The following is a 19,114-nucleotide window of genomic DNA, read 5'->3' as shown; positions in this document are numbered from 1 at the left end:
GTAACCAAACTTCCTCTATAAAAATAGTTGCGTGAGTACCTTAGGATTCTTAAACATGTATTTTTGCATAGCACACATATTAGTTTCTAAGTGAAGTTTTGACTCGACTACAGTAGGTCACATACTATTGGAGTTATGGACCTTTAAAGTTCATTTGGTGCCAGGAATCACCTCCCAAACGTTGTCGGTGTTGCTTTAAAACACCCTGTATATTTATAATGAAGTAAACAGGATATATGACATGGTTCTGTAATTTAGCTCTCTTAAAGGTGAAATAGTGTGATGGAAAACGACCTATACTGTAAAAGTAGATCTTGTATGATGGTTTGTGCACCCGTCAGTTTAATCCGATTCAAACCACGTTCGGATCCCACGTTAATAGTACCTTTTGGGGGGTTTTGAAGTTTACGTTCCAAGAATATACAGCGAGATTAAGGGAGATGGTGATGATGGGATGGCCCTAGTAGCAAGGTTGCTTGGTTCACCGTTGGTGATTGAGTGGGATTGGTCAATACGGTGGGTAATGGTCGGTGTGAGCCTATAGCGGAAAAACTTACGTTGGTAAACTGTATGGTTGGCTAACCAACTATTCTCGCGACCTTCACGCAACAATACTAGAATGAACTGTTTTCCCAACCAAGAAATACGTTACTTTAGTTGGCTAAATGTCGGGGAACCGCTCTTTTAGTTGTGAAATGAGTGGAAAATTGTTGCCAAAGTAGCCAAACCTGACTTTGGACCACCGTTGGTATGTCGTATCGCCACCATTTTTCTAACCACCGTTGGACCAACCGATTTTGCAACTATGAAGATGATAATGGTGGACTGACGAAAGTAGGAAGAAACGGGAGAACCAACTCACACAATGTTTGTCCATCACAAAGCCTACTTGACAGGAACTAGAATCTAACCAGGGACTCCACACACCAGAGGTGAGCGCTCTACTACTGAACCACCACGACCCCAATAGTAAATCCTGTCCTTCATATCCTCAGTATTTCACTAGATCGTAGTAAGAAGCAAAAAATGAAATTCAGCCGATTGTCTGAGAAAAAAAAAACTCACATGGAATACCAGATTAGAGAAACCATTCATATTTCAAAACGAAGATGAACTGCGGCTATTTTCGTACAGCAAGATCAAGACTATTGACACTCTTGCTTCACGAAAGACAGAACTATCTGCTACACTATACGGTAGTGGTTCAATTTGATGACCCATCTATCATTTGATGCCATACATATAACATCGTTAAATCAAACTATGGATACCAATGCAAATGGGTTGATAGGGTTGACCTCCGTCCTCATCTAACTATACTTTGTCATACACGCGACTTGTTCACCTGTCTGGATTCAGAATGTCACTCATTTTCTAATTGCTATTACAAAACAACTTCAAAAGCTTCTTCTAGATCTTGACAAATGGATGCCTTTTGCCAGAATTTTATTGAGCCATCGTTAGTAGTGTTTATTCTGATAAAAGCTTTTAGTAAAAACTATACTTTAGTGGGGAACGGGAACAGTAACGTAAGTAGGTGGGGGACACTTGACACCCAGTAGCTGAAAAATCGCCTTTTTTCCAGAGCCTCCTGAGAGCAAGGACTCAATTTTTCAGTGTCGCACGATACGTAATGCCCCCGTACCGTCCAGCTGCGGAAAACTGAACTCTCCGAAAACTCGTTCTCTTTTACGCCCCTTTTTAGGGGTGTACTCGTTCCCTTTTACGACCACTTTTTAGGAGTGTACTCGTTCCCTTTTATGAGCACTTTATCAACCCCTATTTTAACATAGCAGAAATTACATAAGACTATGAGCCCATTTTCAACCCTATTTAACATAACAGAAATTACATAAGACTACGAACACATAGCAGAGCTAATAAAAGATTATGGCATATTTTTCCACCCCTATTTAATACAACAGAGAATAATGGGGGTATTCGTTCTCTTTTATGGTACTTTTTCAAATCCTTACTGAACATACCCCAGCGAATACATAAGACTATGAACATAGCAGAGCTCCTTTTTTTCTGTTACGGGGGTAGCTACACCAACCCTCCTCCTTTCGCATCTGGGGCTTGGGACCGGCAATGGCGGAGTTAAAAATTATAGACTATCGCAGAGATTAAAAAATAACAATACTACTTAACACACACACACGATTTACGGATAACTTAATCTTGCTCCAGTGACCATCACACTCAAGGTTTACTGAGAACTTAATCTCGCTCCAGTGATTATCATATTCTCATAAACGAATAAAGCATAATATCATTAGCATCAGTAGTGGTGAGTGAGAATTTGTTTAAGAAATCGCGCAGTGAATAACCAGGTGCACGACATGCTAGATATAGAAAACAGTAATGTCCACAAAATTGAAATAAGCCACCTTGAATACGCCTTATTCCTTGTATAATATAAACAGTTTTGTTTTAAAAATCTTATATGATGTTATATGTAGGGTGGTATACCATACACACATATTACTCGAAATACTCTCCCCCACACAAATTAGATATATAAAGTGCAACCCAATGTTCACCAGTCTTATTACTGGAATGAGTATTTATAATTATGGCTGCCGGAAATGCGTGAAACATCTGCAACATATACACCTATAAAATGATCTTTAGGTAAATTGTGTTGTAGTGCCTCATAAAGTTCAAGGGTATTTAACATTTTTAATTAATAAATATATATTTTTCTCTTAAAGTCAATTTCTAGTTCTGAGGAGAATTCACCGTAAATAATTGCTGTTACAGGAGATGGCAGCGCTTCTTTAAAATGAACCTCTAATCGTACACTTAATTGACGTTGTGGACTAGTATGAAATGCAGCACTAGCACTAGAATCAGGAGTTAAATCAAACACCAGTCACCACACGTTAACCATGGTAGCAGGGCCGAATTAAGACACCCTTTCGCCCTAGGATATACTTCTGGAATTACCCTTTCTCCTCAAAAATAATGAATTTCAAAGAAATAGTGCCCGACTTTCAAGATACATTGGGCACTCTTTTTAATCTTGCGTTATGTGGTTCAAGACATTCTGTAATCCGATACCGATTGAGACACTTGCGTTTTTTTTTTCAGGCGGATTTCAACAAAAGCTACAACTCTTTAGAATTCATAATTTTGTTGTGTATTATACATAACTATTTTTTTAAGGAGATATCAGAATCATGGAAGAAAGATGATATCAGAGACCTTGTTAAAACAGTAACACTCATATCTATTCTTTCTTGCCATAGAACAGCTTATTACAACTTGTTTTAAATATCATAGTACTTTGTCAATTTTTCTTTTGTATTTTTTTCTATTAATACAAGAATGTTCAGTTAAATAAATATCAAATGTTTGACTTTAATTTCGTGATCCATTGAACTATGGTTAAGATTATCATAAATTCAATCAAGGAATTAAATTTGAAGGAACCCCTGATTTTCCTAGACTTTTCATTGCACAAACAAATTCTCACCAAAAACTTTATATTATCTTTGTACTTTTTCAATTATATTTGCAGGCATGGGCGTCAGCCGGAGGATTAGTGTTTATATCTCAGGGGCTTGCAACAGGTTGTTTGATAATGTGTGGATCCTGGTGTCGTTTGACAGAATTGCCCGTGATGGAAGTGATCTCAATAGGATCATGTCATATATTACTGTTCCTAGGTCTTGTCGTAATATCTGCCAACGTAATAGGAAGTTTGTTATTGGATAGAGGCATGTCCTTTGAAGAATTGCGATTAGCAGGTATTGAAATAGATTTTTATTATGTGAAATAATGTGGAAAATAACGGATAAAGAAAATAAGTGTTATTTCTTTCGTAGCTTAAATATTAAAACTGCACCTTCACTAATCTATATTAAGTAATGACAAAAACATGATGGTAAAATTAATCTAAACAATCCTGCAATCTGTTGAAAAATTTTGAAAATAATCTAAAAATAGTGGAAATTTCATTTGAAGCATAGCCTAAAAAGGTCGCTTTCTCTGAGGGAAGAATGTAGACTGAAAGCATTTGAGAAGAAGATCCTAAGATGAGTATTCGGACCCAAGAGGAATGGGAATGCAGAATAGCGGAAACTTCACAACGCGGAACCACATAATTTATATAGTTTACCAAACTTCGTTAGGGTAATCAAATCTAGGAAGCTCAGGTGGGCAGGTCATGCAGCCAGAATGGGAGTAAGTACGAAAGCTTTCAAAGTTTTAACAGGAAATCCAATCGGAAAATGACTATTAGGAAGACCTAGGCGCAGATGGGAGGACAATATTAAGATGGACCTCGCAGAAATAGGAACACAAAGTAGAAACTGGAGCCAGTTGGCTAAGGATAGAAGTCAATGGAGGGCTTTTGTGAACGTGGCATTGAACTTCCGAGTTCTATAGGCGATAGAGTTGGTTAGTTCATAGCCTAAAAATGGTGTAAATTTCATTTGAGACAGCTATTGCTCAGTGAAGGGTATCCCAAACACAAATTTGTTTTATAGTTATTTATTTAATAGTTGATTGTTTTCTTTAAAAAAAAACATTTGAGAGACCAAGAAAAAACCTATATTTCCTACCCTCTTGTAAAGTTGATCCTATTACATATTTTCAAGAAGTTGTGATTGTTTTAAATCGCTTTGCCGTACCCGAGAACATTAAGGTATGCTGTACCTACGAGAAAATATTAGTTGGTAAGAATTTATCGTTTCTTTTCAGTACCGAGGCTATATAAAACGATCTACAGTTTAAGGTGCAACCCTTACCACAGTAATTCATTTAGACTTCAAAGCACTCTCTATCGGGAATCGAACCCGATACTCCGTGTACCAAAGGCGTTTCTGTTAACCAATAGACCAGCGGTGAGGTCTACAAGATAATATGATAAGAATCTGAGTAATATTTTATAATAAGATATAAATGTTATTTTTAGAGAAGAAACTCTAAATTTTCATTTCATTAAAATATTTCTAATGGATGTGAGTATTTAATAAAACGAAATGGGCATGTTTTAAAACCATTTGGTTATATATAAACTCCATAACTTTTCCGCAATCCAACCGTACACTAGTATATCTACTATGCTTATACGGATATATGCATAACATTCATACGAAAGCTATATATTGTGAGGCCATCTGTAGTGTGCAGAATTAAAATATCTGTTTTTGATTCTGTCAGAATTCTGAACCCCAATAGGCTAAAACGGCATTAAAAGGCCTCATCCCGACGAAATTAAAATACCGTTAATTTTACAGCAATTATATGATATCTTCAAATAGATAAAAGATGTGGAACAAGAGCGCCCTAGACAATGACATTTTACATGGGATACCGTTATCAAGACTCACTTATCTACTTTCAATTTCGAGCCATTTTGAAAATCGGCATTTATTTTCGCGTTTCTAAACGGCTGAAAACGAAAAGCCACTAGGTGACTTGTGATAACGGTACCTCACGCAAAATAATATTGTCTAGGGCGCTCTTATTCCATATTTCAATTATCTTTTATCTATTTGAAGATATCACATAATTAGCTACTGTAAAAATTAAATCTTTAAGTTTAACGTCCCACGATTATGCCGGTTAGGCTAAAGGAGACGGTGATAATGAGAAATGAGTGAAATAAAGAAAGTGGGAGGAAACGGGAGAATCCCGAGAAAACCTACGAGACGGTGTTTGTCCACCACAAGGTCCACACGGTGCGAGCTGGGATCGAATCAGGGACCCCAAGCACCAGAGCTGAACACTCTACCACTGAGCCACCGTGCCCCCATAATTACTGTAAAATTAACGGTATTTTAATTTTGCGGGGATGAGGCTCTTAAGAGGACAAGATAGCAATATAAATTCGGTATATACTTATTCTAAGTTAAACTCCTTGATGCTACAGCGCTGGAGAGCTTATGAATGGGCAGATGATGCACCTTCAACTGCTTCGCGTATGGTCAACTCATCATATTCCACCGTCTTATTTTTATGGCTATCAGGTAGATCAGGTAGCTTCGTAGTTACTTCACAATGGTAAGTCTACATCGAAAACCGAATCAAAGTCTCTCTGGGAACCGAATTCTAAACTACAAACATCAAACGGCATATGCACTAACCTTTTGCTGTACGAGAGCTCATTCCATTATGGTAAGTGATCAACAACACAAAATTGTATTTTTGTTTGCGATAATCGGCATAGTAATTATAATTACTGTTTGTGTTTTTGCATTTCGTTGTACTCTGCAAATTTTGCAAAGGCATACATAAAATGAGACCTCAAGAATCTACACTACTAAAATCATGATCATTTAAATGATGTTTATTTATTTGTTCAATGATTCTTTTTGCACTCACATAAAAATCGCCTAGCTGAAATATCCGAGCTGGAAGCATTTGAAAAGTGGTGGTGGCACAGAACGCTGAGCATATCATGGACCGAAAGGGAAAGGAATGAAGACGTACTAAAGAAGCTAATGAAGAAAGATAGATTATGAATATAATAGAAATTTCGCTGCGCATAAAAAGAAACAGCATGCTTGGCCTTCTTATTCGGCACTTCAACTGGATCATCGTGCTGATAGAGAGAAAGGCAGAAGGAAAACCAGGAAGAGGAAGATCAAGGATAGAATATCTAGATGTAGTTACGAAGAATAGACCTTATCAAAGTATAAAACATGTCTCCCAAGGGAGAGAAAAGTTTTAAAATTTCCATGTTTCCCAGAAACCTCTGGTTCAGGTCAACAAGTACCTACGTATTGGTGCTCTGAGTAATATTGCGGATTAATTTATAATCATGTATGCTTTATAGTAATAAAATCATCAGTTTTACCTCCCATAATTAGCTTACATAGGATATAGGAGACGTACACTTTATAATTACAAATACATTACTATAAAAAAAAGCCATTGGAATGGCGGTAGAGATCGGTTTGCTACGCATCTCAAGCCTACGTGACTTGGATTGATCTCGGGACCTGTAGTAAACATTTTAACACTTATTATTTATAATAAATGCACAACTAAAATGTTCAATTTTGAAAAAGGAAAAATATTTGAGAAATTAGAAGTATTCTGTACCATGGCTTTTACAGAACACATTTATAGCCAATCTATTACAATTTGTATCAATAAAAATCTCAAATAGAAAAAAATACATGGCTATATAAAATTGATTTAAAAAACGTATCATTGTCAAGGAGTTGAATATATGTTTGTGATCGTGAAAGAAAACAGTCTAACTTCACAGTGAACGTTCTTACTTCCCGGTTGTCCGGGATCGAATCTTGATCCGAACATAATTCGTGACTGATCCTCGCTCGGAAACTTTCTATTCAAATACTGAAATAATAACTTTAAATACAATGTCGCGGCCAATTTCCTTCTCATGTTTTATTTTTAATCTTCCCAATATAAAAATAACTTAGTAATTGTTTCTGGATATTTATTAATAAATAACTTTAAACAATGGATGTCATTTCAAACAAGTCAATCCAGTATGGCCGAAGCTCCATGCGCAATGATTTATATATATATATAATTTATTAGTTAATGTACCGAAGACACGTAAGGAATTTTACTTTCATAATTTCTCTTCAACTTTCATTTTTTACTTATTAGTTGCATACAGAAGACTTCTATAGTCATAAAATCATTCTGTTCCGGTTATTTGGGTTCCTGCCTTATAAGCACCTTGAACTATCTGTTATCTCGATTTTTACTGCTACTAATACATTCTGTGTATTTAAGCGTCCGGAGAGGATAAAATATTTGTATTACCCAGTAGGTACCGTACCAATCGTATGTTTCAATAAAATTTAAGCTAACGTTACGATGCTGAGATTTAACTGTTATACTAAATGGAAAAAAAGAAAATTATGCATGATTTCTGTGCATGAGTGACCGCAGACTGACTGGTGGCGAAGAGAACCAAGTACTAGATCTTTATATGTAAAAAGTAATTGCTCCGATGAACTTTGCATGACCATATATTATTTTTTTCTGCAATCTTGACTCTGCAACGCATGGCGATAATTGAGTAACGGTTTCTAAGTATAAATGAGTAACGATTTCTAAGTATAAATTAAAATATAAAATTACTTCCTTACAGCTGTATTATATAAATATATCAGCTGTATTTTCACACTTTTAGTGGACTGATTTCAGCACTTAACATGCTTTATTTTGTTAGAAATATCAGAACCAAAACTGTGCATAATCTTCTCCATATGACGTATAAGATGAACCGTATACACAATTTAACTAAGGAAATGGTTGTTGAAATAAAACAAAAACACATATTAAGAGACGTTCTCAGTCGATTTGTGATCGAGTCAGTTGAACTGGCGTCACTTCCGGTTCAGTCAATTGTGTAAATAGAGCTTTTGACTGAACCGCTTACTAGCCGAGTGTGACGAATCGACTGTCAGCTGAATTGAAAGCGTTTCCATTTTCTGGGGTTGATTCGAGCTGGTCGATCTGCGTGGTTGGCTAGATCAGTGGTAGTGACGGAACAGTGGTAGTGACGTAAGTAAGGGGTAAACGCGGCTTGTGCCCCGGGCGCCGGATTGGGAGGGCGCAAAATTGAGCAAATATTTGAAGGAGCGTTTTGCTTTGGTTGGTCAGAAGGACGATAAAACGAGTTCTTGCCCTGGGCGACAACTATCGTATTTACGTCGCTGAACGGTGGTGGTTTGAGGGAGTGGCCCGGGAGAAATTTACCCCCGAAGCTACGAAATTCCCCCTTGGAGCAAATCTGCAATCGTACTCAATAAGAGTTATCAATATTTTCGCAGTACTATTCTAACCTTCTGCATATTGAACCCCTCCGGGAAAAATCGTCTGAAATCATTACTAAGTGGGAACAACTGTCGCCGGAAAAGTTCGGTGGGGGAGGACAAAAAAGTAGAGCCCGAGTTGTAACCAGAAGAGTTTTGGAAGTAATGATATGAGCTATTGTGGTATTATATAAGAAAAGTTAATGTAATATAAAGAATGGGTTTTGCCAGAACATTGAAGCTAGATAAGCCGTAATACAAGCGATTATAATACAAATGACAATTGTCGAATTATACTGTAGGCTAAAATTGCTATGGTACACATCAAATTCATACAGTAGCTCTCGTATTGGACATCTTTGAAATTCCAAATCGATATTAAATCAACCAGAGAAAGCAAAGCGACAAGGAGATTTCAATTGTGGTTGAAATAATTGAACAGAATCCAACGAAAGAATTCAATTTCACATGAACTGCAAAATGTTGCAATCAAACTGCATAAACAAAAACAGGACTTTGGAGACACTTGAAAATAAAACATTAAATTTTAAATTTCGGTGGAATGAGGAAATGGGAAGAAGAAAGGATATACAATATTACTTCGTGGATATGACCTTGGAACGTAGGTTGTATTTACACAGATTAGAAACCTTAGAATCAAAACTATCTAGCCTACCTATATAAGGCGAGCCTATACAGTAAACTCTCGACTATCCACGGTCTTTCTTTCCTTTCCTCTTCTTTCTTTCCTTTCTGACTCATGATCCACGCCCTTCTCTCCACTGACTATAGAGTTTACACTTGTAATAAAACAAGACTGTGAAATTATCATTAATCGGAGTTTGAATTATTACTGTCAATCGCTCAAGCACCGCTGTGTTGTAATATCAGTGGATCTGATCTTTACGATATAAAATGATAAAGTATTAGTCACGGGACATATTACGATGAATTTCAATTTAATTATCACATATAGTTATTTCCCTATGAAATTTTAAAGCCTCAAATCAAGATGAAGTAGACCAGCGTAAAGAGGAAAAACGTAAAATTTGACTATGTTTCCAAGTAGTGAGTTCTGTTACTATTATTACAATACAAATATCCAAACACCGTGTGCGTGGGTTTTCTCGGGGTTCTCCCGTTTCCTCCCACTTTCTTCATTCCACCATTTCATTCATTACTCATCATCACCGTCTCCTTTAGCCTAACCGGCATAACCATGGGACGTAAAACTCAAAGATTTCATTTCATTTCAATACAAATATCAATATCCAAAAGTGCCTGAAGTGCTTTCTTTTTAAGAGATCTACTCATCTCAGGTAAGTAAATAGAAACAAATGAAAAAGAAAGACAATGGAGGCCTTGAAAGTAAACGTAGATAAATTCACCAGTGTTTTAGAAGATGCTGTCTACCCAGCACTGAGCAGAGTGGGTTGTTGAATCAGAGTGGATCACTGTGGATTGTGGAACGTGGTAGTTCACGTCCTATTGACCCATGACTCACTGACCCACTCACAAATCTTGACTCACTTGACCCATGACCCACTCCATCTTTGTCTCAGGTATTATTTATTACTGTTTACTTGACCACTTCTCAACTACTACGTATCGTCTACTACTTGTAAGAATCGCATTAAGACATTATTATCATAAATATTAAACTCAGGGTGAAATTTTATTTATGATTCACTTTTGCACCTTTTCGTCCTTCATTTGATTTCTCCAAAAACAAAAACAAAATCAACATCAGTAAGACAGTATGTATCGTACGCGATCGATAAAACTTATTCAATCTTGACTAAAATTGGGGCGGCGATAGAACTTCACGAGTTCAGTATACATATATAAAAAAAAAATGTATGCCGCCCTTTAGTTCCTGAGTTGTTGGACATCAAATTTGGAGTTCAACTTAGTGAAACGTCATCATATGTGGTATGCTATCGATAATACTAATGCGATCTTGACCAAATGTGGTGTGAGTAGCTCTCGTGTAGCTTCCTACGTACGTGAAATAATATGATATTAAGATCATTGGTTCTCGAGTTATTGACTACCAACTTTGGGTTTGGCCTTACTAAAATGAAGAAATTTCATTAAATCACGATCAATAAAACCCATTCGATCTTGACCAACCTTAATGTGGTGGTAAAGGTTGATGATCTTTGTACACACTCGGGCATAGTATGAAATACGTATTATGGTGTATGGATCTTTAGTTTCCGAGTATTGGCTATTGAATTTGAGTTTGAATTCAGTGAAAGCAAGACATTTCACTGAAACGCGATTGATGGAACTCATTCGATCTTGACGAAATTTGCCGTGGTGCCTTTCTGAGATCAGTACGTTTATGAAATATGTTCTGTGAATTTTTGGTCTTCGAGATATTTGGCATCGAAATTGAGGTTTGTACTTACTTCAGTCCAAACCACAAGTTTTAAAACAATAATTCAAGAACCAAATACCTGCACACTGGTGTATGTGAAATTTGGCCAATTAGTTCCCAAGGTATTGGACATCAATTTTCCGGTTTGGAATAAACAAAGCTGTTACTGAAAGTAAGTGCAGTGTGTGTGTGTGTTTATAATCAGGATTTGCTAAAAATCAATGAAGAACATTTTTTTTTCCTATAGGGTAATTTAGGGGCCGTTGCAGCGCGCTGATCCGTTCTCGCCGCTAGGCTGGGCGTAGTTAAGTCGGTCGCTAGCAGATGGCGTTGTAGCAGCTTAGGCTTTAAAAAAAGAGGCTGTGGTTTGTTTGCTATATAGGGAAATTTACTAAGTTTGGTTAAATGTGTTAGGCAAAATTAAATTTTCTTATTTGTTTATCGTGTTATTCGTGTCTACTGTTGTTCTCAAATGTTCGCTTTCTCGGGACCAAGGTGCGTTTGAGTATATCACCAGTTTAACCAGCTACAAGTCTATGTGGCCATCACAGAAAAGTAGCTCGCAAACGGGGATGCACTCACTCGCTCCATAGTCATGGGAGAAAGAATCGAACTCAGAAGACCTGCCCTACAAGTGTATTATCTAAATGAAGTTTGCGCAACGGAAAAAAATATAAATAAACTCGAAATTTTGGAAAGTAAATAAAAAAAATAAATCTCAGGATTCGTGACATTCACTGATGGGTTCCCCGTAACGTTTCACTCATATCATTTTCCCCTCGATGATTCATTATCGGATTGACAGGAAGACGCACTATTGATCTCGACTAAATCATGTTTTACTATAAAAAAATCTACTCTACTGTATCTCTGTTAGATTTAATAAAACATAATTGTCCACCTGAAGCTTTACTTGTTTTACCGAAGCTTTATACAGACGGTTTACATTGAGTTTAGGGGCACAACAATACATCGCATTACACTTTACAGAATCATTTTTACCGTGCGTGTCACAATTCGTGACCAACCATTTACAATATCACATGCACACCTACTCTCATGACTTTCAAATTTTATTTCACATATTCCCAATATTTATTACTTTTATTAAATAGTTATTCATTCTCGACTATCTTAAGGAAAGTGCCTCTCATTGGCATTCATCTTTCATTAAAAAAAAAAAAAAAAAAAATCTTACGTTTTAGCTGTTCACAGCAGCTACAATTACTAGGCACCCTTTTTCTTATATTTATTCATTTCTTGCCTACATATTTTACAACAAAATACACATGAAATCACTAAATCCTTAACCTACACTAACCTAAGACACATTCACACTACACACTCACACCAACAAAATTATTTTATAACGTAAAAACGCTTTGGTTGGCAGTCCAGGCCACATTTCCTTTAATGAGATTCTGTTACAAAAAAAAAAAAAAGTTATATGAATGTTCGCACGGTGTAGAAAACCAATTGCCCCTATCGGAAATTTATGACAAAACGACCCATCGTGCTTCTTTTATCAAAGTACAGCTTCGGTTTCTTTCTCATACTTCACGGATACGTTAAGGTTAAAAAAAAACGTTTAAAAGAATAAAAGATATTGAATATATGTTCTATACTGGAGAACGTCATTCCTATCCTAGTTGGTTAGCGTTGTTCTAATGTACAGCCAAATGATGCATAGCCAAATAAAAAAATAAATAACAACAATAATAAAGAATACTGCATATAGCCTTTCACAAGATTTTTGCTTTCTTTGAATAACAGGAATTTCGATGGTCACTCTAAATGAAAATTTTACACTTGCATGTATATTCCGTCAGTATTTGCTCTGCCTGTTATTTCCCCCCCTTTATAGATAAGCCTAAGCCGTCACATATTGTCTCAGTAATTGTGTAGATCCTACGGGAAAGGAATTTACGAAGACATAGTTATATTATTATGTTTCACTAAACACCATATTCCAACGTGATAACTTGGTGAATTTTGAGGTTAAAAGAAAAATATCCATGAATCCAGGCTACCAAGTTACTTCGCTTGAAACCACTTTTAGAAATAAAGAAAACTTACTTACAGTTCGGATGAGTTTGTGTACAAGCAGAATCCAATGTTGTCCTTACAAGCACCCGTTCCTGTTTACCTTTCTTATTTATTTTGTGATGGATTTCATAGTTCCAGAATAAACAACTATCACTCACATCTTCCACAACATACAGTCTATTTTGAACCAGTTAAAAGACCCTTAACTATCACGGTTCTTCCAAAAAATTCAGGATCCAATCATACAGAAATCAGACCTCGTCCATAATGCATACAGACAACTTACAACATTGGGCTGCTTCGCTTCACTAATTCCCCTCGCTACTCGCTCCGTTCCGTTCAATCAATAGCACAGAAATTATCGCAAATTTTGCAATCGAACCTTTTTAAATCTTTTAGTAGTAAAAATCAGCTCTGGAGCGGCTTTCTCTATCACTTCATGCCGATAATATCGGACGGGCAGTAACTGAGGATTGCTTTCTTAGGCTGACGCCATTACAGTACGACAACAATGTGACGTAACAGTCTGAAGATTGAAGATGAGCTAATTATCATAGAGTTCAAAGGAAAGCGACCAATTATAAATAATTCTGTAAATCTGTGCTGCTGACGTCACACAAGACAAGATTGAAGATGATGCACCAAAACCGAGTGAATCTTGACGATTTTCTATCAAAATGGCTGAAAATCTAAAGAATTTTATGAAGAATAATTTTAAAATAAAATTTTTAAGAAAATTTTGGGGATCATTTCAGAATGATCGGAGATAGGAAAAGCGTTCTACAGATAAAAATAAAAGAAATAAGCAGAATATTATTAAAGAAATATAGGAAATTAAGATAGAAATAAACAAAACATAGACATTAAATACGAAATAAAAATCCTAAACCTATTTTAATGCACGTCCTAACTCAATCCTACCTTTTAATATTACGAGAAAATGAAATGACAACATTACATCCTTACATATCATATATTATATATTATTTTACATTATTATACAGGGCGTTCGAAAATTTTCAACATGATAACTCCATGTTGGGAGGTATCATCTTCCGCGGTCCTTGGAAAAAAAATATATTTTTTTCTTACATCATGAATACACTAACAACATTTATCTACACTAAAAGAAAATAAACGACATTTATACTAATCTAAATCTCTTAACCCAATTAAAAATCCTAAAATGTTTTATTTTCGCCTTTGAGCTTTTATGGATTCTCTGCCTCGCCAAGAAGTTGTCGTCGCTTGAGATCTGAACATCGAAAAAGTTTTAGGTTGTCGTAGCTTTGCACTCCAATATTCTCTCCTGATATTGTTTGAAGTTGAGCTGAATTCCTAAAAAGTTTAGTTACCAAATATGGTCCGAGATATGTGAACATGAATTTTGAGAATACCTTCTTTTATCTCATCTTTGTCTTCTTCTTCTTGAATCAGGAAATCCATCTCGCAGTTCGCAATCTCCCCTACTGAGAACTGCGATACGCATTTCCCGTCCAGTTTTCATTCATTTGACTTCCGACTGACGTTGGTGCGAACGTCGGGTGAGATGGGTACGATCCCGCCACAGTCGCCATGTTCACCCCTGGGGAAGGTGTTGTATGGGGTACACTACCCCCTCCAGGTGGTGGTACACCCGATGCATATGGCGGACTGGCACGCATCCCACCAGAAGTTCCATTTCCATTTGGGAAAACCTGGGATCCACTTGGATAATTCCCGTATTCTCCATTATTTCCATAGCCATAGGCTACTCCTGGTCCCTCTCGGTATGGGTCATACCGCGGTCTTCCCGGGCCACGACCTCTCATGTTTCGGTTATAGGAATTTCCATTCCTCCATCGATTCCTGTAAGGATATCGTGATTTCCGATCTTCCGTACTGGAGGAATCTCGTGAATTACTCATCAGAGTTTTTTCCTTAGTCTCTTCGGTTTGTGAGGACGACTCCTTGGTTTGTTTCCCTCCTTTTCCAAACCTCTTTTGGACCACTACTTGTCGTACGAAAGGTTTCCTCCATTTTCTCTCAGTCACGGCTCCAGTGTGTTCTGGGTAACCCTCTAATTCGGTTAATTTTAAAATTAACTGTTGTGTGGACTTGGGTTCCACAGCTCTTAATATCTTAGACTCATTCGGAGGCAAACAGTCAAGCAGGATTTCGATTAGCTCTCCTTCATCCGGATGATGCACGACCGCATAATATTCCGCTATCACCTTCCAAGCGAAGTCTCTCAAACGAGGGTATTTCGTCCGGTCATATCGCATGTTTTGTACAAATTTCTTCTGTAGGCGCTCCATCCGTAAAGAAAGAAAACTGTCTCTGAATAATCGAACAAAATCATCGAAGGTTCGTATTTGTTCTTCGACCGTTTTATACCAAGCTCTAGCCCCCTCTGTCAAACAACGTGGCAATAGTAATAATTTTTCTCGGTCAGAAGCCTCTAATAATTGAAAAGTTTGTTCCAAGTTTTCAAGGAATAGACTAGCTTGTCCGAATTCTCCTGTAAACATGGGTAAGTTCCGAATTTCTGACAATCGGATGCTGATATGTTTGTTGCCGTTTGCTGTGTCCGCACGTCCATTGGTGTTCTGAGGAGTGCCACACTCTAATACGGGGCCCCTTTCCGTCGGTGAATTTTGTCCAAAAGTTACAAGGTTATTTAAATTTTGACCTAATGAAGATTTCTCGGAGATGGTAGTCCCCGCATGATTGTGCCCCTCCTCCAGAACTCCAACGCTCGTACGCACCCCACTCGGAATAACCTGAGCTGACATTAGTGGAACATGCGTGAGTTGGCAACACTGATGAGGCAGACAGGTCACACTTGTCAAAGGAACGCGCCTAATTACCCCTTCATTTCTATTTCCATCAATTCTTTCATTCATCCGTCTCACCTCCTCATTTGGCATGTGACTGGGGAGTTGGGTGACATTTCCACAAATTGCATCTCTGGCCGTTGACAGGCACCCTGACACCGTCACTGTAGTGATGGTTGCAGTTTCCCCAACCGAAGATACTGGAACCTCCACTACAGCATCAGAATCTGAGCCATCTGAATCAACGGATCCAGTATACAAACGTTTCCTATTTCCCTTAGGTACTCTATTCATGACGCGGTTCGTAAGGGTCTGTACTTTGATCTCAAGTTGCCGATAGTCGTCTTTTTGTTGTGATTCGAGACGTGATATTTCCTTAGCTAGAGAGTCACATCTACGATTCACGGTGCATTCCGACAGACGCAACTCCTTTCCCACATCCGTTACGCGCTCATCCAATGTTTCGCGATAATTTGTGAAAGTGGACTGAAGGTCCTGGACGTCTTGACGTACCTCCTCCACGTCTTTACTTACACGCTCGAACTTCTCTGTGATAGTGGTATTTGTCTCTACCTTAAACTGTTCAAACCGGTTATTGAGATCTTGAATGCTATCAGTTACTTTAGAAAATCTGTCATTTATCTGCCCTAACGCAAAGTTTACATTTTCAAATCTAGTGTTTACATTAGCATTAACTTGTTCTAACTGAGTGTTCATATTAGCATTGACTTGTTCTAACTGAGTGTTCATATTAGCATTGACTTGTTCTAACTGAGTACTAACATTTCCAAATTTCTGATCAAATTTTAGACTTAATGTTTGAGTAAATTGCTGTAAAAGTTCAGCTAAGTTAGACGTGGACTGTAACTCTACCGATTCCTGCACTACAGTATCATTCTCTACCTCGGTCACCTGCGGAAGAACTACCAGTGAACCCTTCTCTGTGTCATTTTCTCCATTGGACGCCGGCAAGTCTACCTGTGCCGCACGTTTTACAGTACAATATTTGCAATACCACGGTTCCACACTTTGTTGCAGTTCGGTGACTTCCGTTTCCGACAATCCCTGGCATTGGGAATGAATCCACAATTGACAATCGTCACAAAAGACGCTTACTCCTTCTATTAGCTCGTCACAACAACTATACTTGTCCACAGATTGATTGGTCTCACTTAACTTTTTACACGACATATTTTCTCTTCCTTTTTACAAACTTTCATAAAATTCCCCGGATCTACCAATTACTCAGACAATATGCAACTATTCCTGCTCATCTATAAAGATTTACCACTTTCTTCAACTCGCTTTTTTTTTCTTTCTTTTTTCGTGACCATCCTTCCTTGAGAATGATATAATCGAAACATTACAAGTTCCATCACCGAATATCATCCTGGCTGGCGTAGCCAAATTTGTTAGGCAAAATTAAATTTTCTTATTTGTTTATGTGTATGTATTCGTGTCTACTGTTGTTCTCAGATGTTCGCTTTCTCGGGACCAAGGTGCGTTTGAGTATATCACCAGTTTAACCAGCTACAAGTCTATGTGGCCATCACAGAAAAGTAGCTCGCAAACGGGGATGCACTCACTCGCTCCATAGTCATGGGAGAAAGAATCGAACTCAGAAGACCTGCCCTACAAGTGTATTATCTAAATGAAGTTTGCGCAACGGAAAAAAATATAAATAAACTCGAAATTTTGGAAAGTAAATAAAAAAAATAAATCTCAGGATTCGTGACATTCACTGATGGGTTCCCCGTAACGTTTCACTCATATCATTTTCCCCTCGATGATTCATTATCGGATTGACAGGAAGACGCACTATTGATCTCGACTAAATCATGTTTTACTATAAAAAAATCTACTCTACTGTATCTCTGTTAGATTTAATAAAACATAATTGTCCACCTGAAGCTTTACTTGTTTTACCGAAGCTTTATACAGACGGTTTACATTGAGTTTAGGGGCACAACAATACATCGCATTACACTTTACAGAATCATTTTTACCGTGCGTGTCACAATTCGTGACCAACCATTTACAATATCACATGCACACCTACTCTCATGACTTTCAAATTTTATTTCACATATTCCCAATATTTATTACTTTTATTAAATAGTTATTCATTCTCGACTATCTTAAGGAAAGTGCCTCTCATTGGCATTCATCTTTCATTAAAAAAAAAAAAAAAAAAATCTTACGTTTTAGCTGTTCACAGCAGCTACAATTACTAGGCACCCTTTTTCTTATATTTATTCATTTCTTGCCTACATATTTTACAACAAAATACACATGAAATCACTAAATCCTTAACCTACACTAACCTAAGACACATTCACACTACACACTCACACCAACAAAATTATTTTATAACGTAAAAACGCTTTGGTTGGCAGTCCAGGCCACATTTCCTTTAATGAGATTCTGTTACAAAAAAAAAAAAAAAAAGTTATATGAATGTTCGCACGGTGTAGAAAACCAATTGCCCCTATCGGAAATTTATGACAAAACGACCCATCGTGCTTCTTTTATCAAAGTACAGCTTCGGTTTCTTTCTCATACTTAACGGATACGTTAAGGTTAAAAAAAAACGTTTAAAAGAATAAAAGATATTGAATATATGTTCTATACTGGAGAACGTCATTCCTATCCTAGTTGGTTAGCGTTGTTCTAATGTACAGCCAAATGATGCATAGCCAAATAAAAAAATAAATAACAACAATAATAAAGAATACTGCATATAGCCTTTCACAAGATTTTTGCTTTCTTTGAATAACAGGAATTTCGATGGTCACTCTAAATGAAAATTTTACACTTGCATGCATATTCCGTCAGTATTTGCTCTGCCTGTTATTTCCCCCCCTTTATAGATAAGCCTAAGCCGTCACATATTGTCTCAGTAATTGTGTAGATCCTACGGGAAAGGAATTTACGAAGACATAGTTATATTATTATGTTTCACTAAACACCATATTCCAACGTGATAACTTGGTGAATTTTGAGGTTAAAAGAAAAATATCCATGAATCCAGGCTACCAAGTTACTTCGCTTGAAACCACTTTTAGAAATAAAGAAAACTTACTTACAGTTCGGATGAGTTTGTGTACAAGCAGAAT

General features: G+C 37.1%; 1 protein-coding gene across 4 annotated transcripts in view; it reads left to right on the top strand.

Annotated features, from left to right (window-relative positions):
- The window catches only part of LOC145675752 (sodium-dependent proline transporter-like), a 124,638-nt gene that overhangs the window by 72,175 nt on the left and 33,349 nt on the right, over window positions 1-19,114 (top strand). For all 4 annotated transcript variants that reach the window (XM_081746405.1, XM_081746404.1, XM_081746402.1 and 1 more), the window contains one exon: window positions 3,524-3,752. In XM_081746405.1, the coding sequence (XP_081602531.1) occupies window positions 3,524-3,752 (229 nt within the window). The remainder of the gene's footprint in view (window positions 1-3,523; window positions 3,753-19,114) is intronic.

This window comes from Thermobia domestica, chromosome 18, assembly GCF_964235325.1.
Source record: "Thermobia domestica chromosome 18, izTheDome1.hap1.1, whole genome shotgun sequence".
In the NCBI taxonomy this organism is placed as follows: domain Eukaryota; kingdom Metazoa; phylum Arthropoda; class Insecta; order Zygentoma; family Lepismatidae; genus Thermobia; species Thermobia domestica.
Note: the sequence above shows the minus strand (reverse complement) of the source record. Positions and strands in the feature narration are given on the sequence as shown.